We start from the raw sequence: 26,656 nt of genomic DNA, 5'->3' as shown, positions 1-26,656 counted from the left end.
GTCTTTATTTTACTCTATTCTGCCTCAAGTTTCCATTGGATTATTTTTTAACCTGTTTTGATTTATTTGCTGGGGGAGGGGGGGAATGAGCTTTGCAGGAGGACAAGGAGGTTTAGAGAGAGATTAGATGCAGACATTGAGATAAACGGGGAGGTAAAAAAAAAAAAGGTAAGGTAAAGGACCCCTGGATGGTTAAGTCCAGTCAAAGACAACTATGGGATGTGGCACTCATCTCACTTTTCAGGCCGAGGGGAAAGGCACAAGGTTTGTAGGATGGCCACAACTGTTAAGAAGTTGAGGACGAGACAAAATTAAATTGATGAGATTGTGTACTATGTGCGAAGTGAAATCTTTAACTCTTATATGCTTCATGTTTTGGGTGATGTTGTCAGACCATGAGATGTTAGTTCTGTGAAAATACTAGCCCTGCCATGTGAGCTGCAGAAAACTGTAGAGTTTTAAAACAGTGCACTGTCCTAGAAATCTGAGCTTCCCTGACTTAGCTGTTATGAGAAAGGGCACAGTGACCCTGCACCTTTATTTGGATTGAAAAGATTGATGGAGTTGGGATCTCAGTGCAGAGAATAATACTGAGTGGATTGTTATGAAGGGTGGCATAAAAATATCTTAAATAAATAAATAAATAAAAATTATCACAGGGTGGTTTACAATGCAATTAAAAATCCAAAAAAGTAATAAAATATGCACGAAGGCATTAAACATAAAAACAACAGTGGAAATTTGTAAAACAACCAGTACTTAACAAATGTGAAATTATTAATACTGTATAAAGCTAAAGGGACCCCTGACCATTAGGTCCAGTCATGTCCGACTCTGGGGTTGCGGCGCTCTTCTCATGTTACTTGCTGAGGGAGCCGGCATACAGCTTCCGGGTCATGGGGCCAACATGACAAAGCCGCTTCTGGCAAACCAGAGCAGCGCACAGAAATGCTGTTTACCTTCCCACTGGAGCAGTACTTATTTATCTACTTGCACTTTTTGGTGTGCTTTCGAACTGCTAGGTTGGCAGGAGCAGGGACCGAGCAACGGGAGCTCACCCCATTGCGGGGATTCGAACCACCAACCTTCTGATCAGAAAGCCCTAGGCTCTGTGATTTAACCCACAGCACCACCCGCGTCCCACTGTATACCTTGGGGCATAACCTTGTGTCTACAGGATAACAAAGTGGATTACTACAGGTGGAAAAAAGTCCTTTCTTGTGCCACCATCTGCCTTATCTCTGGTGTTTGGAGTACTCTGTAGAGTGCCTCAGTTTATTAATTTTTAATACACCCATCCTCTGGTTTTATACAGTTGAGCTACTGAAAGGGTGGATTTCACCTTCCTCATGGTAGTTTCCAGTATATTTAGGGGAGCATTGTTTTTTTAAAAATATATATATTTATAAATCTTGTTTTACTCACCTGCCTTCCTCCGAATACTAGTTAGCCTGGGGGATTTTGGGTTGCTTTGGGTTGCTTTGGGCAAGATAAAGTGACTAAATCAGTCAACCAATAAGTCATTAGATTTACCATTCAGCATTCTAAATTTGTTATGTAAAATGGTTGCAAGGTCTTCTCTCTTTCTCTGCTTGGAGCAGGCAAAGGTAGTCAAAGAGTGATTAAAAATTTACTGATCTGCTGAAAGAGGTGTATTTTGTTTCTGGGGAACTAGAACATTGTACGGTTGTGATTGTTGATGAGTTTAAGCAGCTTTGACAATGCCATTCTTATTATCCTTGTGACCTATTGCTCTTCAGGCTTTGGCTAGCATGAGCTTGAATACCCAGCCTATTCTTAACCTAGAGAAGTTTCATGAAAGCCAGGAGATCCCACTGCTTATGGGGAAACCTCAGAATGACATGCAGTCCACACCTTCTACAGAGTTCAACCCCCTGATCTATGGCAATGATGTAGACTCTGTGGATGTGGCCACTCGGTGAGTCTGAGCAATGTATTTTTGTTAAATTTCCAAATACACTGGAAGGTCTGCTGCTCTGTCCTGCAGAAAATGTTAGCTGAAATGCCCTTCCAGTAAAAAAGCAAATGTTTTTTCATTTTCTTTTTCATGAACATTTATTGTTATAAACTAGAACACCCTCTATGTGAGCTACCATCAGTTTTTAACAATATTTTCTACTGCTGAGGCTGCATAAGACTAGAGGATGAGATTCTCTTGTGTATATACAGATTCCACACAGTCCATTGCAGGGGCAGCCAGTGTGATGTCCTCCAGATATTTTGGACAACAACTAACATTGGCCCAAGCCCAGCATGATCAGTGGGTCATGGATTATGAAAGTTGTGGTTTACACCATTTGGAGAGCATCCTGTTGGCTATCGCTAGTCTTTTGTTTTGAGATATATATTCTGTTAAATCTGATTATGTTTTCTAACTGAAATTTTAAAATAGAAAAAAATGTGTTACCTCTACATGAAACCATTGAGTAGGTTTATACAGAGTTCTATAGCTCATTGTCCTCAGTATGCTGATGACAAGCAGCTCCATTTCTCCTTTTCATCTTCTGCAGGCAAGACAGTGAATGTACTGTTAGGTTGTAGTACAGTATGATTAACTCTTGTGTGGGGGTTACGTTCTGGGAATGACATGTTCATGGAAAAATGCATATACACTTGGAACCACACCTGTGTGGTTGTCTTTCTTTTCAAGGAAGGCAGAGAGCTTTTAAGCTCTCAGACTTGCTTACTGGGCTCTGGGATGCTCATGTGAGATCTTGTGGGGCAATCCGAGTTTCCACAAGATCTTTCAAGAGTGTTCCAGAGCACAGTTAGCAGGTCTGAGAGCTTAAAAGCTCTTTCCATGTTGGGAAAACCCAAAGCAAAAGGAGCTTCTAAGCTCTCTGCCTTGCGAGCAATCAATTTGCGGGATTTCAACCAGCCAGATTTCAACTGTGTAAAGTTGAAACATAATCCAACGAGACTGAGATACGGTTAGTGGATGGTTCCTCTATCCAGCTTCAATGTCCAGCCTGCTCTAGAAGGGGTCACTCTACCTCTGAAAGAGTGGGATCATAGTTTGGGACTTCTCCTGGTTCCATTGCTGCCGCCACTTGAAGCAGAGGTGGCTTCGGTGTTGTGGAGTGCCTTCCATTGACTTAGGCTGTTTGGCCCAACTACTGTAAAAGAGATTATTTGCCTTCAGAGTTGATAACTGAACTCAAGATCATCTTTGTACCCTAGGCTTGCTGCAAAGAAAGTGAGAATATAAGCCAAATATATTTTTCCTTGGTCCCAGCACAATAGCGGCACTGATGTTTCTTTTATTTTGTAGGGCATATTTTGTCTCGAGGCTGCAGTTGATATTAGCTATGAATGGGAACTTATTCCTCTGTCCCTCCCTTACTAGAGACAAATGTAGAATTTGCTTTTCATGATATGTGAATGTACTGTGTCCTTCAGACTTGTTATGTTGAATATATTACCAACCTTTTGGATTTTTTTAGGGTTGCCATGGTGAGATTCTTCAATTCACCAAATGTTTTACAAGGATTCCAGATGCATACTCGCACACTTCGCCTCTTCCCCCGGCCAGTGGTTGCATTTCAGGCCAATTCGTTTTTAGCCTCAAGACCAAAACAGACACCTTTTGCAGATAAATTGTCCAAGACACAGGCAGTGGAATACTTTGGGGAATGGTCACTCAACCCAACTAATTATGCTTTCCAAAGAATCCACAACAGTAAGTCTTGGCCTTGTGTTTATTGCTACCTCTTGATTAATGCTGAATCTTCTAATACAAAAGTAGTGTCAGGAAATAGTGTCTCCTGCATCCTATCTGACCATCTTGGCTGTGAGACATGAAAGGTCTTTTTTCACCTGACCTGGAAGGGTAGGGCCCTAACTGACTCCAGCTACAAAAAGCTGAGGCTGCTGGTGTGTTTGGGTTGGGGACTGTTGTTATTTTAAATCTTATTTCAGATGTGAGGAATTGTTGTGGTTTATGTTTGGTTATGTATTTTTATTGTTTTATTTATTGCTCATGACTACTTTTGTTATGTTGTAGTTATGTATTTTTTTCATGCTGTAAGCCACCTTGAGCATGGTTTGAACTGTGAAAAGTTGGCATACAAATAAAATTATGTATGTATCTGTTCTATGGAGGGGCAGCTCTACATTAAGGTTAATTTCAAAACCCATGAAGCAAATATCTTTCTATGGACTGATGATTTGCCTAACCATTTACAATGTAATTTCTGTAGGGCAGCTTTAGCCCCACTTGATTGAGAATTTGGGGGACTACATCATGGAAATAACTTCATTTTTCTTGCTATTTCTACAGACATGTTTGACCCTGCTCTGATTGGTGATAAGCCAAAGTGGTATGCTCATCAGTTGCAGCCAATTCATTACCGTGTCTATGACAGCAATTCTCAACTAGCTGAAGCACTGAGTGTCCCAATAGAGAGAGAAACAGATTCTGAACCTACTGATGATAGGTTAGTGGGGAGAGCAACTTTATGTAGCTGGTTCTAAGTGGCCTTTGTCTTTCTGTCCCCCCCCCCATTTCCCCCTGAAAAATGTCAATACTGCTTCCAGCACTGGTTTCCAAAGCAGTCGATAATCTGACAAAACCTTAACAATACAAAATAAAAAAATACAGTCAAATCAGAAGTTCAGGGTATCATAAAATCCAAATCTAAAGGTTCTTAGAAGCATTTTTAAAAGACTGGCAGAAGAAAAAAGGTTTAGGCTAGTGCTGAAAAGATAAAGTATAGGCACCAGTCTCTGTTGCTGCAGTATTCTTACTCGTAACACCTCCTTATTAACCTTCCATCTTCTGCACCCATTAAAAATGCTTCTGGTAGAGTAAAAATCAATTGTCCCCTTTCTTTTTAAAAATTATATTTCCAAACACAGAGCTATACAGTATATATGATGATCTACTACTTAAGAGAAGCTGTTCATTTAACAAAACCTATTCCACCATAGCATTGTAGTGTAAAATATTCCATTTAGTCGCTTCTCTTTCTATTGCTGGTCTGTTCTCATTCTCTCTTGCTATATATATTTCTTTCCTTTTTTGCCACTTCTAATTGTTTCTCACCCTTCCCCCCTTAAAATAGTGGCAGTGACAGTGTGGATTTTGATGACTCCAGCTCTTCATATTCATCCCTTGGTGATTTTGTTAGTGAAATGATGAAGTGTGACATCAACGGTGACACTCCAAGTGAGTAACTTTGAGTTAATAATTTAATTAGCTCTACGTGCATGCTTTGGTCTGATGTAATTGCTTTGAGAGAGAAAGAACCAGATAATTGTGAATGACTTGGGAAGATATGTTGTGTTTAGGTAAACAGGTATATTTACTTTTCACATTTTGTGCCACCTAGCCAAAAGTTTAACTGTTTACTATAATCATATCACTCTTGAAGACTGTAGAAGAGAGTTTTCAATACAGTATAGGTAAAAAGGCTGCTTTTTTGGTTAAATTTACATTTTCTTACCTGGCCAGGGATCTTCAGTTGCGACTAGAATTTCAGTCAATTTATTACAGTCAGTTTATTGCAGCGTTGTGACTAGAATGTCATTTGCAACTAGAATGGGCTTTTTTGTGGTGGCTCTCTGCTTTTGCTATGCTCTCTTCAAGGAGGCTTGCCAGGCATCTTCATTACATATCTTTAGGCACCAGGCAAAAACATCCATCTTCTCCCAGGCTTTTGGCTAATTTTACAATCTATGGCCTTTTAAACAGTGGGGTGGTGGTGGTATTGTTTTCGTTTGTTACTATGTTATGTGTTTTTGTGTTTCTATATTGTAAACAGCTTTGTGACTGGCGGTGTGAAGGGCAGTATAGAAATAATTTTTTTTTTTTTTTTTAAAAAGCCATACTGGAGAAACAACTTTTGTTTTATTGAGGTTTCTGGTCAGTTACTTATATTGTAAATGTCATATTTTGTCATCAAGTAAATGGACTTGGACACTACTTCCCTTTATTTTTACATTGTAAAGCTGGAGTGGTTAATTCCTGACCCAGGCACATGATGACGTGGTCCTTGAGCATTTCCCGCCCCCCCAACTCAGACCCCTGTAGTTTTTTGCAAGGGTGGCAAAAAAGTAGAATATAGTGCTGGGATGCCCTGTGGCCGCTGCCCTAATGTGGATGCAAATAGCTCCCTTCACACTCATCAGATCAATCATATGATAAGCAAGGAGGGCTTGTGTATGAGAGTGTAGGTGGCCACATCCACATCTGGTTGCTTTCACCACTGGCATATGGCCCCTACAGAGTTGGACAAGGGTGAATGCTGCCTGCAGGCAAAAAATAGTTAGCTACCCCTATAGTAAAAAATTATAAAGCTACATTTTGAATAGCTTGCATATTTTGCTGTTTAGAGTTAGATTTTGATCCAGTTTTCAAATGGCAAATTAGCAAATGTGAAAGTTCCCAGCTGCTCCCCACCACTGGTCCTACTGCCACCTTGCTTTGTAGGCTAAGTCATGGTTTGGCATAGAGTTGTGCCTTATCTGGGGCCATGGCTTTTCTTGCTCCAGACAAACCACAACCTGTAACTAAGGTTTGGTATTGTGTCTACTGTTCAAGGTTTGTCTGAAGGAGACAAACCATGAGCCTGGGTTCAGACGTAATGTTAAGCCGTACCATCACTTAGCCTAGGCAGCATGGCAGCAGCAGGATCAGGGAGCAGCACATGCTAAGCCATAGTTTGCCTTAGTGTTACATGCAGACTGGGCCTTTGTGATTTTTGTTGACCCTATGAACTTTGTGTATAATATCTATTTCCAGATGTGGATCCTCTAACTCATGCAGCTCTGGGTGATGCAAGTGAAGTGGAATTTGATGACTTCCAGGAGTACTCGGGTGATATGGATGAACAAGCCCCTGATAGTGAAAACTCCCAAGACAACAATCAGCCTCGGTCAAGTTCAAGCACTACAGCCAGCAGCAGCCCCAGCACTGTCATCCATGGGGTGAATCATGTGTGTAATGGGGCTTATTGTTTAAGTAAGGGAGGCAAGAGATGCAGGAATGATAGGAAGGACTCTGAATATGATTGGAGTTTCACTACTTTGGTCTTAATCAAAGGCTGGATTTGTTTGGGACATTCCCCCCCCCCCTCATGAACCATTTATTATCAGCCTGAGACATAAAGCTCCTTGAAGCTTCGGGATGGAAAGGATTTCTTAGCTACTTTGGACTTCTTTTTGGAAGAAACATGGAGAATAAATAATTTAAAAACTCTTGTCATTTTGTTTTCTTAATATTTATTGGTCTGATATGCACATCACAGTAAACCATGGTTATTAGTTTACAATGAATGGGCTCTTTTGTTTTCCCTGCTAGTGCATGGAGGAAACAAACTATGATCCATAACACTAAGCCAAGGATTGTGCTTTCCCCCCCCTCCCTAGCTCTTGTGGGGAGAAGCAAACTGGGCATGATTGGCTCATGTATGGGAAGCCATGGTTTATGACTTACTGTGATGTGAAAACATGGCCAATGTTACTAGAGAAAAAGTAGATGACAGTGAATTTATGTCACTATTATGTATCTGAGATATGTCACAATTATGTATTTGATATAAAACTATGGTGAACAGCGGTCATATGGTTCATGCCTCCCTAATAAAAGAGAGGTGCTCACATATTCATATTCTCCAAGCCAATAAGAATGCTTAAAAAAATTAAAATCTGAGAGCGGGGAAGTAGACTGATTATGATATATAATTATTGGATTTTATGTGAAATAAGTATTATACAGGTACATAGATCTGTATGGAGGCCCTGTGAGCAACACTGTACCTAGGACGAAATATTTCAAGTGAGCAGCCATGTTTATTTAGAGGTAGTAATGAGCTAGTACAGTGCTGAAATCATGAGTGTAAATATTTGAGACAATTTAAGAAGTGTTAGAAAATGGATGAACATTTAATATTAATACAGCTTATTATACAGTATAGAAAACAGCTGGTCTAATGCGGCAAATAAATTATGAAATGTTAGACATGGGAGACAAAATTGCGGAGAGATGATGTAAGCTCATTTAGTATAGGCAATGTTAGAAATAAAGGTAACAATTGGCCTTCAGAATCTTAGGGCCCTCTTGGGCCTGACACCATATGTGGATATGTATCTGTAGACAAATTGGATTTTTGTTTGTTTTACAAAGGAGTCTGCTGATTCAGCAGAGATGGAGGAGAAGATGGTAGCTGGATTTTCAAATCACCTTCCCAGTTTGCCTTTACAACCAAGCTTTCCCAAAATGAGTGTTGAACGTCGTGATAGTGAGAATCCAGCAAACAGTTTGAGTTCCGTGGATGGAATGGTGAAGAAAAGAGAGTATGATAACCCATACTTTGAACCACAGTATGGGTTCCCAGCAGAGGAAGAAGAGGATGAACAGGAAGAAAGCTATACACCAAAGTTCAATCAGAACCTCAATGGCAATCGGTGAGATATCACTAAATTCAGGACTCCATGAGGGCCACACTGGAATTTTACTAATCTTGTTACTTTGTGCTTAGTACCATGCATTATCCTCAGGAAATCCCCTTGCAGTTCAGATATCTTCTAATGATTTTCTTAGGTCTTTATCGTATTCCCTCGGACCTAGAGGAATATATATTAAACACACCAGCATTTCAGGATCCACAGTATCAAGGAAGCTTCTTTTCTCTGGTGCAGTCCTGCACCACTTGGGGGAACACATGAAGGAAGGATCTATGTGGGTTTTCCCCATGTGACAGCCAGCTGCGATAGACAATGACAACTTGGAGGGAAAAGCCATATGATTTGGCCACATAGTTCCAGTATTCACAACTACATATGTAGCAGCTTGGGATCACAGCACTTTGATGAGTCCCTGTATTGAGTGGGACATCCAATTACTTGGGGAAGAGGCCTGTAATTATTCTCTTGGAAGTATTCCAAGATGTTTACTGTTCTGGTTGATGGCTGGTACTTGGAATCTGCAGAAGATTACTTCTCTGTTGCATTTGTTTTCATACTTGCTCTATTCTAAAATAGGCATCAGTTGACATGGCAACTGCCAAACTCACACCACAGCTAAATCAGATGTTTGTGTTATTGATATGAGATGGGTCCCAACAATCTTTTTAGTTACAGGATACAGAATGATGCCAAAAATGTAACACCATTGTCTTTTCTTTTAAAGGCCTCTGCAGCCTCTGCGCCCCAACAGCTTAAAGCTAGGCAACGAGTCTGATGCGGAATCGGATTCCCATGCCAGTTCCCCAAATTCTACAGTATCCAACAACAGCAGTGAAGGTTTTGGGGGCATTATGTCCTTTGCCAGTATGTATAATTGTTTCTTATTTGCAAACTTGAACAGCAGGTGGGAAGAAAGTGGGGAAGAGACCCACAGAAAGAAGAATACTTAATGGAAATAAAGTATTTGACCCAAAGGCACCAACCCTGTGAAAGTCATTGGCTATTGCTTAATACATGGCATTCATCTACTGCTTGCATCTTTTGCAAAAGCAGAAGGAAAGGGAAGCAACAGGAGTCTTGGCTTAGTAGAGAAGAATAGAGACTGGGTTTGGTTAAATGTTGGCACTAGGGAGCAGACCTTGGAATTGGGAACTAAAAATTAGCCTGGGTAGCCCAGAGAGCAACGTTGGTGTGCTTGGTGCCAAATTGAATGAATGAAGTGTACTAATCAGTACTAATAGTCGCTTACTCAGTACTAATAGTATGCTATGTCCTCTGTGACCCTTAATATTTACATTTTGCTTCCGGTTTCACAATTGCTGAGGTTTGCAGGTATAATAAACCATATGCAAAGGCTATAGTAGGAACAAGTGTGAAGAAGATGATGATTTTCATTTACATATTGCCCTTCCTTCTAAAGGAGCGCAGGGTGGTGAACAACATAAAAAATACAGTGGATAATTAAAAATAGTATAACAAAGCAGCAAGATAACAGTACTGTTCAATCTCAGAACCAATTTATTGCCAAAATGACCAAGTGGCAAAATATGTTTTATTATTGTCTAAATAGTAGCTATGTGGGGAACAACACAAATTCTATGGGAAGGGAGTTTGACAGTTGTGGATCTGCCACCGAGATGGCCCTATGAGGGAGGTGCTTTTCAATTTGCTTTGGCCTCAAGCTATTTGGGGCTTTATTACGTCAGTACAAACACCTAGAATTTGCCCTAGTAGCTCACAGGCAGTCAGTGCAGAGCTCTGATGATTGCTTTAAAATGATCCCATCTACTTGCCCTATTTAACAGCCTTGCTGTCACATTCTTCAGTTGCTGCTGCTTCTGGGCTGTCTTCAAGGGTAACCCCAGGTTAGGTATGGAAGAATCTGTCAATTTTGGTTCTCTCAGTTGTTCATTTTACCAATCTTCTCTTTACTTCTCCACATTTCTGCAGCCATTTGCAATAAATTAAGAAAAAAAGCCTTGTGAAAATGTTTCATGATTTTATTGTGAATTTCTTCTCATAAACACATATTTGTATGTACTTTTGATTGATGTTCACATTTCTGCAAGCAAATTATCCTAATAATATGCATTTTGTGTGTTATTTTCACTAATAGTCATTTCTATGCAATTTCCCCCCTAATACATGCATTTTTGTAAATGTTGGTTGGAGAACTGCATCACAAAATTCAGATAAGCACAAATTTTGAGGGAAGACTGTTTCCCATATTGTTTTGAAAAGTGCAAATTTGATACTTGCAGCTTTAAGTGTGAATTGAATCAAATTGCTCCCTTATCCCTACCCTACATTTGTGAGGTTATTAGTGGATGGGTTATTGATTTCAGGCTATTCTGGTCAAACAGCATCTGTATATGGTTAACCAGTCATAGTTGATCATTGAGGCCACCTGTATCTCCAGTGGCAGGTTTGAATCAAGAACATACATGCTATGTGCCTGTTCCTTCATGGGGAGTCTCCCTAATTCCTGGACTTGGACCACCTACCTATAGCACTACCACCTTGTAATGATTCATCTTCAGATTATTGGCTCTCACTGAGTCCATCACTGCCCCTAGGCACCAGTCCTGCACAACCTCTCCTGATTCAGATGGAATAGAGAGTGAGTGAGCTGAGTGTCTTAAGCACATTGATTGCACTGAGCCCTAAATTCCAGGATGAGTTGTTCCACTGGTTTCCATATACCTGTAGACATTAAAGAGCAAGGGGGTGGGTGGAAATGGAACTTTGCTGGATTCCACAGGACAGTGTCATGGAATTGAGCAGAAGCCCTACACTCATCTCATGACATCTGAAAAGTTAAGCCCTGTGTAGCTTTGGAATCAGCTTTGGGCATTTAGATCTTCTGGTGTGACGTGTTCCATGGGCTTTCTCCAACTGGGGTGAGTGAGGTTGACAGAAACTAGCAACAAGTCATGTAGTGCTTTTTTCTACAAGGTTTGTGTTGCTTGCTCCTTTTTGAAATTAATTCAGATAGGGCATAAACCCTCTTCAGGTGGTGTTCTCATGCAATAGAGGAATCACTGTAGCTGGGATGTGCTAGTTAACTTTGCACAGCCCCACTGCTTTCCTTGTATGGCAAACAACTGCAGTGTGCAGCCTACTGTATTTGTGTTAGATCTCCATGCACTTAAAAGTTCCCTGCTTGCAGATATTTGCCCTCCAGAACACCAACAATGGGGGGGGGGGGAGGAGATGAGAATGCAGTGGAAGGGAGAGAGCTAGCTCAGGTCTTCCCTCATTTGTTTCCAATCACGTCAGATGAGCAACATTGTCATAGGGCTACTAATTCTCCTGTTCAATAGTACGGCTGTCTCAAAAATAGTGGTTCACCTGTGTTTTGTGTGGGGTCCTGCTCCCTTTGAACAATCAGTTAGTGCACCAGTTGTACCTGTTCCTGGAGAAGGCAGATAATAGCCGAAGTTGTGAAAGCACTGGTTACATCAAGTTTGAACTATTATAATGTGCCTTAAGTGGATTGCCTGGGAAAAGTGTACAGAAGCTACAACTAGTGCAAAAACCAGCAACCAAAATTTAGGCATGACTCAGATTTTGGGGGAGAGTGAGGGCTCATCCACACTTACCTTTCTAATCACAGGTGCATGCTTTAAAGCTTCATGTCTGAGCACTTTTCTTTTCTCCAGAGCTTTCACCAGGAAAGCCCACTCTTTAATGCTGAATTTGAACAAATGGCAATTCCGATTTGCCGTTTGCTCCAGTTCAACGATAAAGAGTGGGTTTTCACAGGGAAAAGGCTGGGGTTAAAAAAAAAAAAAGAGTGCTTGGACACAGTGCCTTGAAGTGCAAACCTCTGCCTAGAAATATGGCACAAAGGAAGTCTGGATGAGCTCTTACTTTATCAATTTAACTGGCTTCTGGTCTGTTTCAGGGCCCAGAGCTGGTTACATAAAGCCTTGGGCCAATAAACTTGAATGAGCTACTCTGGTTACCAGTAATGTCATTTTTTCCACAATAGCACTCAGGCTGGGGTGATCTGAGTGGCTGCCTCCCTATTGACATTTATACATCAGCTAAAACAATTTTTGTTCCAGCTAGTCTGTGGTCTCACATGCTCTTGATCCTGCCTAACCATTGTGTTAGTTCCCAGTCTTTTTTAAAGCTGAATTTTATCTGCTGTGTCGATTTGATGTTTTAAATGATTTGAATGTTAACTGCCTTGCAGATTTTAAGAATGAGATAGTGGAATGTAAATGATGGAATGTCAAGATTTTGAATTAAATACATTCAATTCATTGAATAAACCAAATGGAGAAGTAGAGGAACAGGATAAACAAGTAACGTGTTTATTCTGCCTCCTCCTCCCCTTGTCTCATTTCAAAAATATCTTCATGAGTCGTAGCAGAAGTAAGGAACTATTCCATTTCTCATAGAGAGAGAAAGAGCCTGCTGTCGAGGGCAAAACTACACATGATGCTAAATGTGGTAACATGCAGGTCTTTGAAATTGAAATGGTATCAGGTGATGGGGGCTGCTAATTTTAGGGATCAAACCTCCTTCCTCCTCCTCAGACCTGTCATTTGCTGGGACCCACATGTCCCAGCAGAGCTCACTGGGACTCATGCCCAGGTTCCACCCCTGTACCTGCCATCCTTTGTCCACCTGGTGGTGGTGCTTCTGTGGCCACAGCCTTCACCTTGAGCACTTGCAAAGTGGTGGTGCCTGCCCTGAGGAACGCCCTTCCATCAGATGCCAAGGAAATAAACAACTTTCTGACTTTTAGAAGACACCTAAAGGCAGCACTCTTTAGGGAAGTTTTTAATGTTTGATGTTTTATTGTGTTTTTAATATTCTCTTGGGAGCCGCCCAGAGTGGCTGGGGAAACCCAGCCAGATGGGTGGGGTATAAATGTTGTTGTTGTTGTTGTTGTTGTTGTTGTTGTTGTTGTTGTTGTTGTTGTTGTTGTTTTCACAAGGGGAGGGGAGGCTGGCAGGCTGTCCCAGCCCTTCCCTCTGGGTGTTTGTGGGCTTACCTGGTAAGTGGTGCCATACATAAGAGGAAGGAGGAGGCTACTAGAAACTTCCCCTGACCTTCACTTGAAAGCTTACTTTATAGCCAATAGTACATAGTGACCTGGAAGCCAAGTAGCTGCCCAACCTGTGGCCTGTTACAGGGCTGCTTCCACTATGAATATGCCCATGGAAAAGCGCAAGGAGGATGACAGTACCGGCTTCTGCAGTAGCAATGCCATTGGAAGACCCAAGTGATGACAGGCACTGGGAAGGGCCCAGTAAGTGCTGAAGGGGCCATGAAGGGCAGCCCAGCAGGCCTATCTTTTCTACTGTGGTCCCGATGAAATCCCTCTTCTGAAACTGGAATTTCTTGGGTTGGGGGGAATTCCCCATTAGTGCCCACCAGCTGATGCTACCTGCATGTTTAAAAACCTTTATGCTGCATTTAAGGTCATGTCTACTTTATCCCAGAGTTCAGAAGGCTATTCAGATGTAAACTGCACAGTAAGTTTCTGAATGAGATAAGGGGATGATTAGATCACTTGATTTATTTTATTTTTGTTATAGGTAGCCTATACAAGAACCACAGCACAAGCTTTAGTCTGTCCAATTTAGCCCTTCCAACCAAAGCTGGGAGAGACAAAAACACTCCATTTCCTAGCCTGAAAGGTAATAACTTTTCCTTGCCTTTTACTGCTCTCAGAATCCCTTTGATTGCCAAGCAGTCACAGAATTACACCCAACCCTTAAAAAAAATAATTTTGGGAAACAAGGCATTCTAGAAGTAGGAATTCATTTTGGGCGATGCTTCAGATTTCTTGAAACAGAATTCTTCAAGTGACTATTAATTACACTTTTTTGTATGGAAGGGAGTATTATTTTTGGTCTGTCTTTATTTTAATGCACCGGCTGTATGAAATGCACTTTGGTGGAAAGAGATTTTGCATAAAGTGAATGCAAAGTCTCAATCCTCTGGATTGATTTAATTTCACAGACCCCACATGGAGGCTGCTGAAAAGGTTTTTCCCTGGCAACTGTCCATGTGGCAAGCATATCCTTAGTGTGTGTGTGTTGCCCCAGATGTATACAGCTGCGTATCACTGCTGTTGGCTCTCCTGGCACATGGACACTGTCAGCCCAGATACAGGGAGACCAACCTGGCAAGGATCTTTTCAACTTTTCACCAGTTACGTGAAACACTTTCATGGAAAAGGCTATCACGTTTAAATTGTCCCTTTAGATATTTCCTATAGCTAAAACTTACCTTAAGAGGAAAGTTATTGAAAGCCGTTCATTTGGAGCAATAGGACTTAGCTAAGGTAGACTTCTTAAATCTTGAAAAATATGGAGTAGAATCTGTAGAAATTACTCCAGGTTATCTGTAGTACAGTTGGTTTTAGTCATTGCTGTTGTTAAAGGAAAGATAATCTGTAATTTACCATTGTTTGATTTTGCATTGAATTTTTTTGGTTGCTCAGCTGGAAGAATGCTTTATTTTTAATAAGTTGTTTTTAATAAGTTGATTTTATTTATTTCTTCCCCCTCTCCATTTTCATCGGTAAAGATTACTTTAATCTGGAAGTGGGAAGGGATGTGGATGAAGGTTGGTATGATATTTGCTGACCTTTGACCTTTTAGTAATAAAGGCCAAAAGTTAGTTTTGTGTTGCTGCATTGGACTTTGCTTTGGATAAGAGTAACATTTTCTTAGGGGTGTGTGTGTGTGTGTGTGTGTGTGTGTGTAGAAAAACCAGAAACCAACGCAGAAGGACTGTGAGTAGTTTGGTGAAGACTCTGCATGGTCTCTGGGGATATTTCCATTTGGTCATATTCCTATATTTGTTTGTGCAGAGATCTTCTGTTAGCTAAACCTGTTATTGATAACACACATTGGAAGAAAACAGTGATGGGTTTTTCCATGTCTTTTCATGCTTTGTGTCTCATCTTCTGCAGTTTATTGTCATTTCTTGATGACTCTTGTTCCATGTGGCATCTCTAATTTTCTATAGGATAAAATTGTCAGTACTTTAGTCAGTTTCATATATAAAGAAAAAATTATAACCTGACTGACCAGACAGGTATCATACTAGTTGGGTGGTGGGGATGGCATGGTAGTAGATATTTGGACGAGATGACCCTTGGGGGACCATTCCAACTCTACAATTTAATGATTTGTGTATGCCAGGTAAATATTAATTTTCATAATGTTCAAATTCTTTGAGATACAAGATGGGTAGATGATATTTTTTCATTTCATTCATTGCCATTGTTTCATTACCCTTTTCAACTATTCATTAATGTTTTGTTTTATTTACCTTCAAGTTCTGAAGAGAGATAAGCTTTATTTTTTGCAGTTCCTATGAAATAAAAGATGGCATTATTAATTCCTAAAATAGAGAGAAGCATTATTTCTGAATTGAATGGGGTTCAGAGTAACCTTTGAGCCTTCAAGTGACCTTAAATCAGGTTAGGACACATCTACACTAGAAATGAGAGCTTGTGATTTTGTGTTTGGAAGCCATTAGGGTTGGGAAATTTGTTTCAAAATGTGCTTCTACAGAGATAATTGTTTTGAGTCTCTCTATCATACTGAATGAGCACAGCTAATGCTCACAAGGCATAAAGGGGCAGTGCTAATCCCAGTGCTATTATTACAGATCCAAGGACCAAATCAAGAACCATTACAGGTGGGCTAATAGAACAGGGAATGTAGTAAACCTCCCCTGCTACACTGGCTAGTTAATACCTCTTCCTTAAGTTTTCCTTCCACTTTTAGTTTATTCCTATTTAGCCATGGGGGAAGCTGTTATCTGGACCACCCCAGTATAGATGTTCCCCAACATTAATCTAGGGCTGTTTTTGAAAGAGAGGGGATTAATCAAGTAACTAATCAAATATAAAAATGGTGGTGATTTTGCAGTGCACTACTAATTGTTTATTTTGTGTCCCAGTATTTGGGCTAAATACTATAATGGAGATTATTACTGAAGCTGGGCCAGTAAGCAATGAAGGTGGGTTCCTTGCATTATGAACTGTGCATGACGTACCAACTCCCAGCAAGCATTCTTGTGCCTGTCTTTTGGGCAATTTTTCCACTGGAAGCCAGTATCATGTGATTTCTACTAGTCACACTCCCATAACACATTGCTTTTCCATATGGTGCCTAATCAGAAGATGGTTCTTGTGGCAGAAATGCATGCAGAGCAGCCAAACTCCTGCCTTTCACCTTCTGCTCTTGTTACCATCTTCTCTTTTGTCTCTGTCTCATTCCCATTACTGTTTTCTGCCGATGTATGATGCAATAATACAAAATATGCTGCTGCTTTTCCAAGTTTCTTTGTATGTCCATTTAATTAAGTGTTAGCTGACTTTTGTGTGTCTCATTGGTACTGTTCTTGGACTTGGGCATCCTTTTCAGTAACTGTTTTGTTGTTCTGCTTCCTCTCTTATTCAGGAAATAGACGAGCACTTGTGGATCAAAAGTCTTCTGTTATAAAGCACAGCCCAACAGTGAAAAGGGAGTCTCCTTCACCACAGGGACGAAGCAGTAATTCCAGGTAAAAGCGTCTGCTTAAGAGTTGCTGTACAATGCAAAATGAGCTTTATGTGGCATGCCCTAGGCAGTATGTCTGCTCTGAATATAAGAAGATCTGGTGATGCTTCTAAAAAGAAAACTTAAAGAAGGTGACCTACACTTTATCTTTGAATCTTACTGTAATGGATTACACAATTGATCAGCTCATGCAAGTTGCCTCCACTTAGTTTTGGCTGTTTCTGTCCCAGTAGATCTGCACCACACCCAACCCTATTCCAGTATATCTTGTGACTCTTGAAAGGTGCTTTTAAGGAGGGTAGGAGGGACAATATGGTGAGGAGAGACTAGGAAACCCACTTTCATAAAATGACTTCTTTTTGCACAAAGAAGAAACAGCCCAAATGCAGAAATAAAAGGAGGGTATTTATGGTTAGACATATTACTGAGAAAAGTATAGGGATTGTAATTCATAACAAATGGAACACATCAACAGTGTGATGCTAGGTTACAAGAATCTAGTTTAGATGGCCATCAGGAAACTTTGACACAAAATGATAGTTACAGGCTGTTTCTGCTTTGCCCAGCCCCATGTCTTCCTTTCTGCATGGTGCTACACATGACAGAAAGGGCTGGGGAAGTGTGATAGCCACAATTCTTACCCCAGCCTAGTTATTTCAGCTGCTCCACTTGAGTCAGTATAGAGATATATAGCAGGATCCAATGCAGATTGCATCAAGGATACCTAGCATATTATGGTTAGAGTTGAAGTCAGCATGGCTAAATACAGATAGATTTATGTTGTGTCAATATCCTCCTATTGTAAAGTGTAATATACCTATGGAAGTGTCCTGGAGGGTTATGCCCCCTATCGCTTGTGTATCCATATAATATAGTGAGAACCAGCAGTTCTTGAAAGAGGTGGTGCACAATGTCCTAGATGGACAAGGAGTTGGTTGGTTTCACATGAAGAGAGTCCGCCGTCTCCTGGAGAGTGAGCAGCTCCGTGTCTTTGTATTAAGCAAGCTTAATCGCACCATCCAATCAGAGGAAGATGCACGGCAGGATGTTGTCCAGGATGTGGTCAGTTCTCTGTTCCTCTTTCTTTTAAATGGTTCTATTTTGTCTTTCTGCTGCAGTGCTCACAGTAAAACCATTCCTAATAAATCATAGATTACAAAGCAACAATAAGTTAAAAAACTTAGAATAACAAAGGCCAATACTTAGAATAACAAAGGCCAAGTTAGACGAATGGTGTCTAGAATAAACATACCTTCGTCACCTCCCAAAAGGAAAGCATGCTGCAATGGAAAAGGTGCACCCTCCTAGGCAAGCTGTTTCTAAATCTAGGTGTCACAATAGAGAAACCTATTTCTCTCATGTCCATACAAAGGATGGGAAGGGAACGTGGAGAGGGCCTTTGAAGTGCAGCAGAGTTCCTGGGTTCACATGGGAAGAAGTGATTCTGAAACTATCTTGTTACCATACCATATAGGGCTTTAGAGCAAGGCAGAGAATTGAGCCTGGAAACCAACTGATAATCAGGGCAGTCGATGAAAGATCAGGGTGATATCATTCTCATCTCCCTTAATGGGAGTGGGTATATTGCCTCATTGGGATCAGCAAATGCAGGCGAGGTAGAGCGTAGTGTCATCTGGATAGGGATGATACCCAAGCCAAAAGCTCAGGATGACTTCAACCAGACATGTTAAGCAGCATGGAGGACAAGATGGGCCATTGAAGCACTCCATAAGCCAAAAGTCATGGGGCTGAGTAGTAGACCTTCTGGGACCCTTGAGAGGTGGGGTGGTGGTGGTGGTGAGGGAGACCAGAACCACTACAGAGCTGTGCCTTCCAACTCTATCTATCTCAGTGGCCAGATGGGTGCAATGGCTGACAATACTAAAAGCTGCTGAGGAGATCTAGGAGAATCAACAGGGTCAGATGCCTCCTGCCCATCTTTTGGTACAGATCATCTACCAAGTGACCAAGGCCATTTTGTTCCAAATACCAGGTCAGAAACTGGATTAGAAAGGATCCTAACAATCAGAAGGGTATCCAACCAAACAGTTCTACTAGCACAAGTACTTTCGGCTGTGTAATGGAACTTCCCTTTTCTCTCTTCTCCCCATTCACCTATGTGACCCCTAGATCTGCTGTGGAGGGTTGAGGGAAACCAAGAAGACCTAGAACTGATTACACTGAAGTAACTTACTGAAAAAGGCAAATTAAAAACAGGATGAAAGCTACTGAGATCAGTGGGATTGAGTGAGAATGAGTAATGGTTTTCTAGGGAGGCTTCACAAACAGTTTGCTAAGTGCTGTCAGAACCTTCCCCCTACTTGAAAGGGCATTTGTGCAGAGTTAGTTAACAGAGGTAATTCTATAAAGATAAATTCTCTTTTAGGTACAGAAGTAGCTCTGTAGTAGAGCACATGTTTGTATGCAAAAGGTCCCAGGTTCAGTCTCTGGTATCTTGAGGTGTGGTGTCTGAAACATTGGTGAGTTGCATAGAGAATACTAAGCTAGAGGAACTATTGGCTTGACTTGGTACAAAGCAGCTTCCTATGGTCCTAAGCTGAAGGAGGCGTCGTTAAACTACAGAAAATTAATTAGAATGCAAGGGAATTATGGCTTACTTTAGTGGAAGTTAATGAGCTGAAACAGGTTCCTAATAAATGACGCATCCTCACCCTTATGAATGTTTCCATTGTAGGAGATCAACCGCAAGGTTTATAAAGGGATGTTGGATTTGCTGAAATGTACTGTGTCAAGCCTTGAGCAGTCATATGCAAATGCTGGACTTGGGGGGATGGCAAGTGTCTTTGGTCTGCTGGAAATAGCTCATACTCACTACTATAACAAAGGTAAGAGAATAGGATAAACTAATGAATTATATAAAATAAATGAATGTCAATCTGTGAAATGCCCTACTTGTTGTAGAGCTGAGCTAGTCTGACTTTCTGGCACAACCAATAATCACATTTATTTTATCACAGCTTTAGGTTTTGAGTAATTACTGAACTATGTAAAGGAAATATATTGGAATAAGTATTTTGAATTGCATCTATAATTCTATAAGTACAAATAGTACAAATAGTTTCATGGAGAAAATGATTAATGTATTTTCAGTCAACTCCAGTACAGAATGCAGTTACTTTGTTTTCATTGGCACACCCAAATGTTTGTCTGAATTAATTTCATTTCAGCAGTTCAGCCGTGAGAAAAAGTGCAAATATTTAGCTGCTTAAGGAAAAGGCACATGCCCCAGTAGCACTTATTTATTGCTATTTATTTATTAAGCACGGTGGGGATGATACAGTTATATATAAGGGCCATGGTATGTATATAAATATCAGATGTGGAGAACCATTGGCCCTCCAGATATTGCTGAACTACAGCTCCTTTTAGTACATTACAGTTGAACTCTTGAACTCAGAAACATTGAATAGTAATTTGTAAGATTGCATATATATCTCCAAGATTGATTTGATACATATATTCTTTGAGTCTGTATTATATCGTGTTATATTATGCTTTGCATTGAGAAATTTAGTGTATAATATACTTTCATTTTGCATACAGAGCTGTGCTTGATGAGAACTACAGCTCCCATCACCACTGTGCCATGCTGGTAGTTCAGCCATTCCCCACTCCTGTTACCCAGCATCTTGCCCCACCAAGCTTATGATGGGGGGGGTGTGTGGAGGAAACATTATATACAGGGAGCTTCCGGCACCTATTCAAATTTTACTGGAGGTCAAGAAATTTAAAAGAGTACATCCTGTTGGTGGAGTGTTGGAGGTGAGAGGGTTGCAAAGATCAGTCTGCAGTATCATCTAAATCTAGTATCCATGTTGTGCCCCAGCACAATTGGTTTTTCTTTACGTTTTGAAACTTCCCATGACAACTAGAAAGACGGAGAGCTGGAATTATTAATAATTATTAGTAAGGTAAATATAAAGGACCCCTGGACAGTTAAGTCCAGTCAAAGGCAACTATGGGGTGCGGTGCTCATCTCACTTCAGGCTGTGGGAGTTGGCATTTGTCCACAGACAGCTTTCTGGGTCATGTGGCTAGCATGACTAAACTGCTTCTGGCACAATGGAACACTGTGTTGGAAACCAGAGCGCATGGAAACGCCGTTACCTTCCCACAGCAGCGGTACCTATTTATCTACTTGCACTGGTATGTTTTCGAACTGCTAGGTTGGCAGAAGCTTTTTTCTTTTTTGGCTGCTGATTTCTCTCTCCTCCTTTCTTTTAAAGAGCCAGAAAAAAGAAAACGAAGCCCAACAGATGGAGCAATCACTCCGGTTGGCAAGGACCCTATGTTAGCCACGAGGGTTGAACCGAAACCCAAGGTGCAACTGCCAGTACCCCAGCTCATGCCAAGGGCCCCAAGCCCTGCAGGGAAAGGGCCAAGGGAGTTTGACACAAGGAGTCTAAAGGAGGAAAATTTTGTAGCTTCTATTGGTGTGTATTTATGTGTATATGGAATGCAGGAAAGTAACTGTGCACTGCATTAGAATCTGATTGCATCTTTACCATTGAAACATTTGCCTTATCATTGCTGCAATAATGTGCTTCACTCTCACTCAGACTGCAAAGACTTATTCATATATGCTCTTCTCACAGCTTGGAGAAATATTTGCTAAGCATTTCTTGTGTTTCTATGCTTTTAGGAATTTTATGACTAGGCTAATGGAGATAGCCATATGATGCTGGCATAGGGAACTTTAATCATTGTTCACATAGGCTTACAGGCAGAATAGTCTGGTCTGTAATGGAAACAGTTTCTTGGGAGTGTGTGCACCAGGGACTAGTTGCCACAAAAACAAATTACCACCGAAAGGAAAATATTTGAGATGAATTCCCTTTAATGGATACAGTAGCCTTCTGTACCAATGTGCATAGGGAGCAAGCAGAATTGTGATGGATGGGGAAAGAAGGGCAGCCATGGTTTGTATACCATTAATAAATAATAGCACCAGGGAATGGAGGGAGCCTCCAGAAATCTCATTTTCAGTTTGAATGTGCTTATCGCTGTTGATTTATTTGGTGTTGTTCCATCAAATAAAGCATGGGGAAATTGATTAGGTTTTCTGGATAAATTATAATTAGCTGTCTTTCTCCTACTGCAGACAAATCCTGAATCTCTCTAAAGTGTTCTGAGCCTGTTTCCTCTCCCATTTCTATCTGTGCTTTCCCATGCCCTGTTTCCATAGCAGAACAGTAAAAAGAAACTTTCTGCACTACTGCTTATCTTTCTCTGCTCTTGTAAGAGCTGAGTTTACTTCTTACTTTGTAGCATTCCCAGCTTCTTCCTTCCTATTTGGGGAGGGAAAATGAATTGCAGTAATAGTACTTGAATTTCCATTAAGCTTATTATGATTCTGCCACTGGCCCATTGGGCCGGCACCTGGAATTATCTGAAGTTTTCTGCCACAGGGATGAAAATTTAGGGTATCATTTGAACAGAATGGTGTGTATTTCTTTTTTAGATTCCCTCCCTGATTTTTTGCTATTCTTTTTGCCCTGATGAAAATGATTTGGAGTCTGACATAGTTAACATACGTAAAGCTAGAAGAAGCCCAGTTGTTATTACAGGCATATTCAGACCCAAACTAATTGTTTTTTTTTACATAGTTTTTTAGTGTTTATAGAAATAGTTTTTCTTATCCCTTATTACACTTTGAATTGAGAATATATTTGGTGGTTTGGGGCGCAGTGATACATAAATTACATACTGTATTCTTTGTGTAACCCAATGATAAGAAACTTTAAATGTTGGACATAAAGAACCTGACACTGTCTCTTTTTAATCTGTCATTTATGTGAAGGCAAATGAGATCAGGTAGGTGAGTCTCACTTAGCTGTTCTACTCAGCCAGTTAATTATATATAGGTATTAATTTTGAAATCTTGTGAATGAAGGCGTTGGAAGTCTCTAATCTGATCTGACTGAAGATGTGATTAATTATTCACATGCCAGTTATCATTAATTTCTGCTTTGGTAGTGCAGGATTGGGTGGCTTATTTTTTATTTTTATTTTCCATTTCCGCCTCTGATCAGCATCTGACATTTTTTCTGTCTTTCTCTCCTGCTTACATTGCATCTTGAGTAGAATTGTGGAACAAGCACAACGAAGTGTCAAAGCAAAAAGCTTTGGAAAAACTGAGTAAGAATATGATAAAAGGACAGAAACTTGACACTCCTCAAAGCCTCCCCATAACTGCCAACTCTCTAAGCCTTTGATTGAACACCCATGCCACATGAGCCATAGGGCAGACAAAGGAGGTCACTATTTCTTAAAGAAATCTAGTGTTGGGGTTCACTGAATAGCCCTTTCTGTATCAGGAGAGGAGAGGGGGGAAATACAGTCTCTTCCAGCCAAGTTTCAAATCCTTCCTTACCACTGAATTATAAATTAAATTTTGGACAGGTTTCCCCCATGAAATTGTAATCCCTCTCTAGTGGTAAACCAGCGTTTTCTGCAATATGTGCATCATGGAGTGTTCTGTGTAAAGAAATGTTTGTCCAGAATTCTTAACCAATAGCAGACATAAAGTGTAAAGTTCTAATCAAATTTGAAAAGTCCACAATTATTGTTTGATGATTAATTATTTTGTAGGAGGTTGGGAGTAACCTTGGGGAATAATATGAAGAATGGTGATTGACTGGTAATGGAATGTGAAGTTCTCCATGCACAGAGATGATGTATTGTTTTCTAGGTGGTTGTTCTTTGATTACCACATTTGGGGCAAAAGAGTGGAATGTCCAGCTAAGCCCCAGTTCAACATTCTGCTTTTGTTGTTGTCAAATGCATAAAATTGATAGTGCTTAATAATGCACATAGTTAGAATAACAGAGTCATAGAATTGTAGACTTAGAAGTGACCCCAAGGATCATCTAGTCCCACCCCTGCAGTGAAGGAATCTCAGCTAAAGCATGCATGAGAGATGGCTATCCAGCCACTGGTTAAAAACCTCCAACAAAGGAGAGTCCACAACCTTCTGAGAGAGACCGTTCCATTGTTGAACATCTCTTACTGCTGGAAAGTTCTTCCTGATGTTTAGTTGGAATCTTATTTCTTCTAACTTGAACCCATTGGTTCAGGTTCTACTCCCCAGAGCAGGCACAAACAAGCTTGCTCCAGCTTCTGTGTGACAGTCCTTTAAATATTTGAAGATGGCTATCATATCTTCTCTCAGTCTTCCCTTTTCAAGGCTAAACATACCCAACTCCCTCAACAGTTCTTCATAAGCTTTGATTTCCAGACCCTTGATCACCTTGGTTACCCTCCTCTGCTGCACACATTTCAGCCTGTCAATATCCTTCTCAATTTTTCTTACATTCTTAAATTGCAACTTCTTAAATTTACAAACTGTATCTTCACTATACAGTGTGATTTTAAAAAATATATTGATATATCTATCTGATTCCTTTTCAGTAGCACCTGAATAAAGTAGAAAGTGATAGTAGATTGCTCCCTGCAGTTTCAGGTGAAAATAGGCTGTTGGGGAAGGGTTGAAACTCTCCCACCAGCTTTCCCATGTTCCTTCTCCTCCACTTCAAAGTGCCTACAGGCTCTTTGTAAAGAAGGAGAGGCAGTTGAATTTCTGCAGTATAACACATAGTTTATCCTAACTCTAGTGTAACATATAATTTATCCTATAGTATGCCACTTATTGAATATTTGGAAAAAAATATTGCTGACGTAACTACAGAAGCAACATTGTATAGTATTTCTATCTGTTTCTACTAATATATATATGGTAGTTTATCTTATAGCATCTATAGAAATCTTATTTTATAATGCTTTAGAGAAGACACTGAGAATACACAAAAAGGAGTATCACTACTTAAATACTGTGAATATAAAGTTTGTTGGATTGTATAGAGAAGATATAAATTCATATTAGAGTAGAATATGTGGACCTAACAGTCAGTGGTACCTTTACCTTTACCTTTATGTTACCAAGACGCCTTTTTGCTTCATAAAGTAAGCTGGCCAGATTTAGTCATTGCTGGTCCTAGGTTCTTTTAAAGAAGACTCCTTTTAAAAGAGAGGCCAGTGGGGAAACTTTCAAGGATGCTTTTATTATGTTGTATCCTATCTTATAAGTAATAGAAGATTATTCTAATAGACTGGGGATCTCTGAAGTCTGTGCCCATGTTTTTCGAAAACTTCCATATTTAGGTGGAGAAGTTACTTCCATACTTAACTGAAGAAGTAGAAGAGACTTGGAGGAACATTTGCCTCATTCTGATAGCAGAATGTTTTAAAACTAGACTTTGTAAAAGTGACCCTTGCACAGCAAAAATAACATATTAATTGGGCCAGTGATTGCTGAGAAGTCAAATAATTTAATCGTGTTATTTGAATGCTGTGCAGAGTAATCCAATGCATATCAACTCAGGCATTAGTCTCACAGGGGTTACTTCCAGACAAATGTGTGTAGAAATGAACTTTAACTTCCCTTGATTTCTGTGAAATTTAAGTGTTCCCTGTTCTCTGGAATATGGTCCTTATGCCCTTTTAGTCACTTAATCTTTGAAATGTAGTCATTCAAGTCAGATATAACTTTGTGTAGGGTTTTTTATTTAAAGAAATAGCTGTTTTCCATCTTTATGGACTTTTGCCTTAGACTGACCAAGTATTAAAGGTTTGTTTTTTTTCCTCCTCACTTAACTCTCTCTGTTGTGTGATCAATTAACTGAAATACAAAGGAACTTCTGAGTATGATTGATGAAGGTATATTTTTGGCTAATCCATACAGATAAGTCATCTTGAAGGAATTGCCTTCTCTGCATGTATAACTTTGTTTCCGGCAGTGCCCTGAACCGTGAATATTCATTCACAGTGCTTAACTGTGAATAACAGTCAGTCATAATCTTTAGTATGATTAAAAATCCACAGTTAAATTCTGTGCTTATTAAATTGATTGGAATAATATGTAAATTAACCAGGTAGTGTTTTCATACCACCTTTTAAAATCATGCTTTTGACTGATTAAAGGGATTTTTAAAAAAAGAATCTGTTGCTAATGTACCTTAGTTATGAACAGATTATCTGAAAACAAGTCCAATGAATGTCATGATTCCACTTTCTATTTACTTCTAGCATCCTAGTTAGAGGCATCTAAGTACTAACATAGTCTAGAAATGTATGTTAAAGCCAGGTTTACAAAGCAATGCCAGTTGATTTTGTGAATGTTCTATATGATACTCTCTCTTTAAATACAGGTATACTCCCTAGCTAGCACATATAACCTTTGGGATAAGCTGCCCATCTTTTTGACAAGTCTACCTTCATGAATAATATGGTCACCTCAAAAATGCACACCAATAGTCTTTTTTTCAAGCACACCATATATATAATTTTTCTTTCTCTCTTGCACATTGTTTCACTTTTTCCGATGTTGGCAGTATCTAGTGATAGACATCATACATCCCACTTGCACTCCTAACTATTAGTTCATCATATTTAGTGGTATGTAAGGTATTGCTGTATTGTGTACATAGAGTTGCCACACATCACTATTTGTACACATCCTAGATCTATAATAAAATGAAATCCTCCAGCTGCTGGTCATGTGTCCCTGTTAAGGAACGGTTGGCAGATATGGCTATGGCAGAAGGGTTGTACTCAGTCTCTTCTCCCTTCGAGCTCTTAATGGTGACCTGTGTAGTCTGCAGTGTATTCTT

The 26,656-nt window shown here is 40.1% G+C and overlaps 1 protein-coding gene across 49 annotated transcripts in view; it reads left to right on the top strand.

Annotated features, from left to right (window-relative positions):
- MADD (MAP kinase activating death domain) overlaps nt 1–26,656 on the top strand; it is a 78,870-nt gene that overhangs the window by 26,891 nt on the left and 25,323 nt on the right. For 13 of the 49 annotated variants that reach the window (XM_033148100.1, XM_033148198.1, XM_033148169.1 and 10 more), the window contains 14 exons: nt 1,761–1,939; nt 3,465–3,700; nt 4,301–4,457; nt 5,085–5,188; nt 6,764–6,957; nt 8,147–8,427; nt 9,152–9,291; nt 13,983–14,084; nt 16,366–16,425; nt 16,869–16,971; nt 17,843–18,029; nt 19,663–19,813; nt 21,215–21,421; nt 23,073–23,126. In XM_033148100.1, the coding sequence (XP_033003991.1) occupies nt 1,761–1,939; nt 3,465–3,700; nt 4,301–4,457; nt 5,085–5,188; nt 6,764–6,957; nt 8,147–8,427; nt 9,152–9,291; nt 13,983–14,084; nt 16,366–16,425; nt 16,869–16,971; nt 17,843–18,029; nt 19,663–19,813; nt 21,215–21,421; nt 23,073–23,126 (2,155 nt within the window). Of the gene's footprint in view, nt 1–1,760; nt 1,940–3,464; nt 3,701–4,300; nt 4,458–5,084; nt 5,189–6,763; nt 6,958–8,146; nt 8,428–9,151; nt 9,292–13,982; nt 14,085–14,979; nt 15,019–16,365; nt 16,426–16,868; nt 16,972–17,842; nt 18,030–19,662; nt 19,814–21,214; nt 21,422–23,072; nt 23,127–26,656 lie in introns of all 49 variants that reach the window. The other 36 variants (XM_033148407.1, XM_033148337.1, XM_033148362.1 and 33 more) reach the window with 6 other exon arrangements.

The sequence above is a fragment of the Lacerta agilis genome, chromosome 1, assembly GCF_009819535.1.
Source record: "Lacerta agilis isolate rLacAgi1 chromosome 1, rLacAgi1.pri, whole genome shotgun sequence".
Classification (NCBI taxonomy): domain Eukaryota; kingdom Metazoa; phylum Chordata; class Lepidosauria; order Squamata; family Lacertidae; genus Lacerta; species Lacerta agilis.
This window is presented reverse-complemented; position numbering and strand designations above follow the sequence as displayed.